Genomic DNA, 7,079 nt, shown 5'->3' on the forward strand with positions numbered 1-7,079 from the left:
TGGAGGAAGGTGGGCTCTGTGACCTGTGAGGCCACCCAGGGCTCCCAGACCAGTGTTCCCACTAGTCATCTTCACTGGGAATCTGCTAATGGTTTTACTCTGCTACTGCTCTCACACCGCCTCTTTGTCGGTTTCTGACATATTTCAGTTGTATTATTCACATTTTTGTTTCAGTGTTTCCAGTTAATAAATGTTCATTAAACTTGTCAGTTTTTATGTAAAGTGTCAACAAAAGTTGTTTTTTTTTAATGGATAAAAACATTTTCAAAATCTGAATTAAAAAGTTCCTTAACTAAATCAGATATAAAATGAGCGTGATCCACAGTTCCAACAATAGAAATCTTCCCATTCTGCACCTGCTGAAAACATCAGATGCACAAAGCAAATTTTAATTTAATGTTACTGAAATATGTATTCCATAAACCCTTTTTGGTTTCAGACATAAAATACATTTGTTTAATAGACAGTCGATGCCACAAGAATAACATTTGACATCAAGGAAATGAGGTTATTAAAGATAATTAACATGTTTGGACCCTGTTTTAAGTGAAGTATTAACAGATATTTATTTAAAATCTACACGTTATTACCAAAATGCTAGAACAGAACAGAGGCCAAGATTTTCTAGAGGAAATATGATTAAAAATATCTGCTAAATATTAAATATCTGATTTGATCATTGCAGTAACTCTTTTGGTAAAATCAGATTTTTTTTGCGGTGGCAACAAAAGCAGTTGTACATTATTACTGTAGGCAGTAACAATAAAGGAGGGTATGTTGAAGTCTCTTTACCTCGTTCCACAACAGATTGAACAGTAGATTTAGCACCATTAATACGTTCATATTTCCATCCAACCATACAGTACCTATACCGCTTATCCTGAATAGGGACATGAGGGTGGGCTGGAACTAATCCCAGCTGACACTGGGTGGGAGGCGGAGTCCACCCTGGACAGGTAGGCAGTCTATCACAGGGCTGACACTTAGAGACAGACAACACACACTCCTAGGGGCAATTTTGTGTCACCAGTCAACCTAAGCTGCATGTCTTGGGACTGTGGGAGGAAGCCGGAGTACCCGGAGAGGCACAGGTAGAACATGCAGACTCCACACTGAAAGGCCTCGTGTTAGCTCAGGCTCGAACCTGCCATGTCACCCCTATACTTTCAAACTGGTGAATTAAATTGGTATTTTATTATTCATGTGTTTTCATTTATGCGCCAATTTCTTGCTTTGTGTACAGACAGGATATTTTCATTGTGGCCCATGATTCCAATTTTTGTTTAAAATAAATGTAATCATTCATTCACTGAATGGTAAATTGTCATTACTCATGTTGTCACATTACATTTATAGTATCTGTGAAACACGTTTTTAGCCCCGTCTTTTAATTCAGTTTGTGACCAGGCCAATATGCAGGCCTATGTAACCCAGACACTAATAAGTTTTAGTACATCTCAAACCCAAGAATTATCATCCCTATTTCAAGAGGTCAAATTCATAGACTCCACAAGTACTGGGTTACCACACACATAAGTCTGCAAGCACACAGAGACATTGGGTTTGTTCACAAGAATGAAAATTTATTCATGTCAATGTATAAGTTAACAGTGAAGCAATGTCCTAACCTGGTGACACAACTGCAAAGCTCTCTGCCATGGATCTGGGGCATTCTGTACTGCAGGTAGGTCAAACAAAACAGGCCCCTGCTGGTTCAAGAGTTCATCATAAGAACTCTGAATAACATTCATACCCAATATTCCTGGGACCTGAGATCGAAACGATGGGCCTGGCAGGTCTTTAAAAACCAGTACACCCTTCCTAGGAATAACTTTGCCCAATACCTCGACATCTGGTTTCAAATAGACAAGATAAGGGATGTCCACCCCATTTGCAGCCCTCAACTGCAACCAATGGCATGGCTGAAGTTTATCCTGAAAGTGCTGTTTGAAGAAACTTTCTGTCACTGTAGACACCATCGACCCCGAATCCAACAGACATTTCACCTCTACACCTGCTAACTTAACAAGTACCTGAGGACAGGGAGCGATCAACCTATCCACCCTTGCCCTATCCACCAAGCCATCATCCTTTGAGCCAGTAGCATCCGCTCCTAGTGGTTGGCTCTGCACACTAGAGGGAGCTAGTTTTCCGCCAGTGGAAAACTAGGAATGGCAGTCATAGTAGAAGGAGCATGACCAGAATTAGAATTTTGAAACTAGGAATAGCAGTCATAGTAGAAGGAGCATGACCAGAATTAGAATTTTGAAATTGAACCCACTCATTATCACAATCTTTTGCATAATGACCAGCCTTCTGGCATCACCTGCAAATTACATTTGAACAATCTGTCCTAACTGGACGTGTGGGTGTTTGCAACTTTTACAAGCCCTGTGTCAACTGATCAATTTGTTCCTGCTGCTTCTGTAACATGTTTGCAATTCAACAATTTGGGTTACAGTAGAACTAGGCGAGCAGTTGGCTAAACCTTTAATACCAACGCTTTGTACAGTGCAGAGGGGGGAAGCAAGGTAACCACTACCTGTAGTGTTGAACCTACCCTCACGCTCCCACCTTCTGCCCAAACATCCAAAACAGAAAGCCCTGGATCATTGCGAGCCAGCCACTTCATTAACATTTTCTACAAACTGATCACGAAGCAACACAGCAGTTAGCCATCCTACCAGGGGCACTAGCGACAACCTTGTCCATTAATGCACACAAAGCATAGGAATACTCTTGCAAGGATTCACCTTCAAGTTGTTTACGTGAGAAAAAGTTCTCCTGTAGTAAACATAAGATTTAGAATGCCCATACAACTCCTGCAAGACAGTCAAAATGCACTCTGGGTCCTCCCGTTCAGCCCTAGGCCAATATTGAATTTCATCCTTAGGTTCTCCCTCAAGATGATAAAAAAAAACTACTTGATCTGAGGGCCCAGAGCATCTAGCTCTCATGCTAGCTTGAATTTCCTCTACCCACTCATCTATGCCAATACCACGAGTTCCTCTAAACACAGGGCACTTTTTTTCTCTAGGGACAAAAAGAATGTGTTCAGAAACAACAAGCTGGTCCACAGCTGAACAAGTTCCAGATGAAGATTCACCACTAGGCCCTGGTTGCGGGTCAGCTCTTTCTGCTTCCAGCTGATGCGCCAATTCCCATGACTCCTGCAGTTCATTGACCTTGGCAATACTAGAGGGCGAGGAATACTGCTGCTACAGGCCCAATATTTCCAGCTTGTCCACCTGTCGCACGTAAAGCACACTGCTGCTTTGCCTTACAAACTTCACGTTAGCTTAAAACCACATAAAACCACAATTACAATGAATCAATCAAACCATGTCTCTGTGCTGCAGATCCTGCCAACAATGCCAAAATTGTGACCGGGCCAATATGCAGGCCTATGTAACCCAGACACTAATAAGTTTTAGTACATCTCAAACCCAAAGAATATCATCCCTCCCATTTCAAGAGGTCAAATGTGTACAGACTCCACAAGTACTGGGATACCACACACAAATACGTCTGCAAGCACACAGAGACGCTGGGTTTGTCCACAAGAATGAAAATTTATTCATGTCAATGTATAAGTTAACAGTGAAGCAAAGTTTAGGCCTAACACCAGAAGCTAAAATACTACCTTTGAAAAGAAGCTACTCAGCCCCTCAATAAATATAGTGCAGAACAAGGATAAAATGGTCAGAGTGAACAGGTTGGAAAGAAACCATTAAATACCACAACAGTCAATTAATCACAAATCAACAAACCAAATATAAGAGGGTCTTGCCTCCCTGTACATCAAACCATTCACATACTGTTCACACACCATAAAATTGACCAAACCCTAACTTGGGAACAATACCATAGATAGGAGACATAATACTAAGTAAGCTTCTTAACATAAAAGCAGGCAAAGCCAAGCTAAGCAAAAAGAAAAAAAAGAACAGACAAAGCAAAACAAAGCAAAGCAAAGCAGCAGTGGCTATCAAATCTAATATACAATCAGTTCACTTCAGAGGGAGATTCATTTTGAGAACAATCAGCAGTGACTAGCACAGCAAATGCTTATCGCAACGGCTTCTCCACAGGTGGTATTTATATCCATAATCAACACAGCAAATTGCTCACCTGGTAGGTGTGGCCAACTCACCATTTTCAAGTTCAATTTAATTTCATTTTATTTGTATACCGCCAAATCAAAAACGAAAAGCAGCAGACACAAGCATCAAGATACAGCAAATAAAGCAAGGAACAAACAAACACTGGGCAGGTCGATGTTGCCAGTGACTGCTCATCAGAAATGAAGAGCTCCAGAGCCAGGGCTACCTGCAGAAAGATACAGGGAGAGAGAGAGAGGACATACTAAGGGAGAGAGGAGACAGTTAGTAATGTGTAATGGTGGCATATAGATGTGCGCACAGTGAGGACAGAAAAGGAGAATCAATTGAGACACAAAGAAAAGTGATTCCAACTTTCAGAATGATCTGTATTTACAAACCTCAATTCAAATGAAGTTGTGACGTTGTGTAAAGCGTAAATAAAAACAGAATACAATGAATATTTAACTGAATATGCCACAAAGACAAGATATTTAATGTTCAAACTGATAAACTTTATTGTTTTTTGCAAATGTTCACTCATTTTGAAGTTGATGCCTGCAACACGTTCCAAAAGAGCTGGGACAGGGGCAACAAAAGACTGAGAAAGTTGAGTAATGCTCAAAAAACACCTGTTTGGACTATTCCACAGGTGAACAAGTTAACTGGAAACAGGTGAGTGTCATGATTCGGTATAAAAGGAGCATCCAAAAGGGCTCAGTCATTCAAAAGCAAGGATGGGGCATGGTTCACAACTTTGTGAACAACTGGGTGAGCAAATAGTCCAACAGTTTAAAGCAACTTTTTTCAACATAAAATTGCAAGGAATTTAGGTATTTCATCATCTACAGTCCATAATATCATCAAAAGATTCAGAGAATCCAGTGAAATTTCTGCACGTAAATGGCAAGGCTGTAAACCAGCACTGAATGTCCATGACCTTCTATCCTGCAGGCAGCACTGCATTAAAAACAGACATCATTCTGTGAAGGATATGACCATTTGGGCTCAGGAACACTTCAGAAAACCATTGTCAGTTAAGATCCTTAACACAGTTCGTCGCAACATCTACAAGTTCAAATTAAAACTCTACCATGCAAAGCGAAAGCTGTACATCAACAACACCCAGAAACACCACCAGCTTCTCTGGGCCAGAGCACATCTTAGAAAGAGACTGATGCAAAGTGGCAAAGTGTGCTGTGGTCTGACGAGCCACATTTCAAATTGTTTCTGGAAATCATGGACGTCATGCCCGCCAGACTAAAAAGGAAAAGGACCATCCAGATTGTTATCAGTGCAAAGTTCAAAAGTCAGCATCTGTGATGGTATGGGGGTGTGTTAGTGCCCATGGGTAACTGTAGTAAAAGAGTGCGGGTACTAGACTGGCCTGCCTGCAGTCCAGACCCGTCTCCCATTGAAAATGTTTGGCACATTATGAAACGCAAAATACAACGCAGACCCCAGACTGTTGAGCAATCGAAGTTGTAAATCAAGCAAGAATGGGAAAGAATTCCACCTATAAAGCTTCAACAATTAGTGTCCTCAGTTCCAAAATGCTTATTGTGTTGTTAAAAGGAAAGGTGATGTAACACAGTGATAAAAATACCCCTGTCCCAGCTCTTTTGCAATGTGTTGCAGGCATCAAATTCAAAATGAGTAAATATTTGCAAAAAGCAATAAAGTTCTTCAGTTTGAACATTAAATATCTTGTCTTTGTGGTGTATTCAATTAAATATGTGTCAGGTCCGCTCGGCATGACCTGCCTCTCTTCCCCTTTCTCTCTCCTGCTCTCTCTCATCCAGCAGGCTCCGTGACACAGCTGAGATGCATCACCTGCTAATTTACTCTCTGGGTGTAAGGTACAGCTGAGGCACATCCCCTCATTACCTGACCGCTCCCTACTTAAAGCCCTGGCAGACGCTCCTGCCTTGCCAGATCATTGACACTGATACGGTGATGTTATGACATTCATACAGTGATGGTGACTACATTAACAGTGATTCAACATATTGACACTGACACTGATACGGTGAGATCAAGTTTTTATCTTTGATGCCGTGATTATCTCCGGCGACCTACTCTGTTTGCCTGACGGTGAGTGCTGTTCTGTTTGCCTGACGGTGAGTGGTACCTTGATCACCAGCCATGTCCTCTGGTTCCTGGTTCCTGCCATGATTACCTCCGGGCGATCCTCCTGGTTCCTGCTGTTCTCCTGTCTACTCACCTGTCATCCAGGTTCCTGCAGCTTGCCTTCCTACTTACCTGCCCATCTTGGTCTTCTCAGCCTCCACTGCTCAACCCTGGTTTGGACCACGCATAACCCACTGACTTTGTGCACCTATTGTCTGTGTATATAATACAATAAAGACACTTTCCTACTAGCACATGAGTTTGCACCCTGAATCCTGCTTCTCTCTCTCTTTCACCCCCTGATGAGGGACACCCCACCATAACAATATGGGTCAAGAAGGATTTGCAAGTCAATGTATTCTGTTCTTTTTTACATTTTACACAACGTCCCAACTTCATTGGAATTGGGGTTTGTACTTTAACATCAAGGACATATTTGAAAGTCAACTACTTTTCTCAGTTTGGTCTATTCAAAACAGAACGAGAATCTGGGCAGCCTGCTTTAAGTTGATCTTGATTCTTAACTTATAAAGGAGGGAAAAGGAGATTGTGATGTATAATAGGATGTCATCAGCATACAATCTGAATTTATGATGTGTGAATTCAGCGATATCTGAGATGGTAGTGAATTTCCAGAAAGAAGCTACCAAAGTAAAGAGATGTGGGAAAATAACTGAGCTATGTCTAATGATTCTTTGTAAGCTTTTTTGCTACAGCTGGAGCAGCACCCCGAGGCTCCCTGCAGACCAGTGGAGGAAGGTGGGCTCTGTGACCTGTGAGGCCACCCAGGGCTCCCAGACTCCAGTCTCAGAGACTCTGAGGACAGACCAGTGTTCCCAGTACTGACTC

General features: G+C 41.8%; 1 protein-coding gene across 1 annotated transcript in view; it reads left to right on the top strand.

The window, feature by feature from the left end:
- LOC109952807 (immunoglobulin kappa light chain-like) overlaps positions 1-7,079 on the top strand; it is a 39,002-nt gene extending 31,923 nt beyond the window's left edge. The window contains exon 5 of the mRNA XM_020588064.1: positions 6,965-7,079. Coding sequence (XP_020443720.1) covers positions 6,965-7,076 — 112 coding nt within the window. The 3' untranslated portion in view covers positions 7,077-7,079. The remainder of the gene's footprint in view (positions 1-6,964) is intronic.

This window comes from Monopterus albus, unplaced genomic scaffold (genome assembly GCF_001952655.1).
Source record: "Monopterus albus unplaced genomic scaffold, M_albus_1.0 scaffold500.1, whole genome shotgun sequence".
Taxonomy (NCBI): domain Eukaryota; kingdom Metazoa; phylum Chordata; class Actinopteri; order Synbranchiformes; family Synbranchidae; genus Monopterus; species Monopterus albus.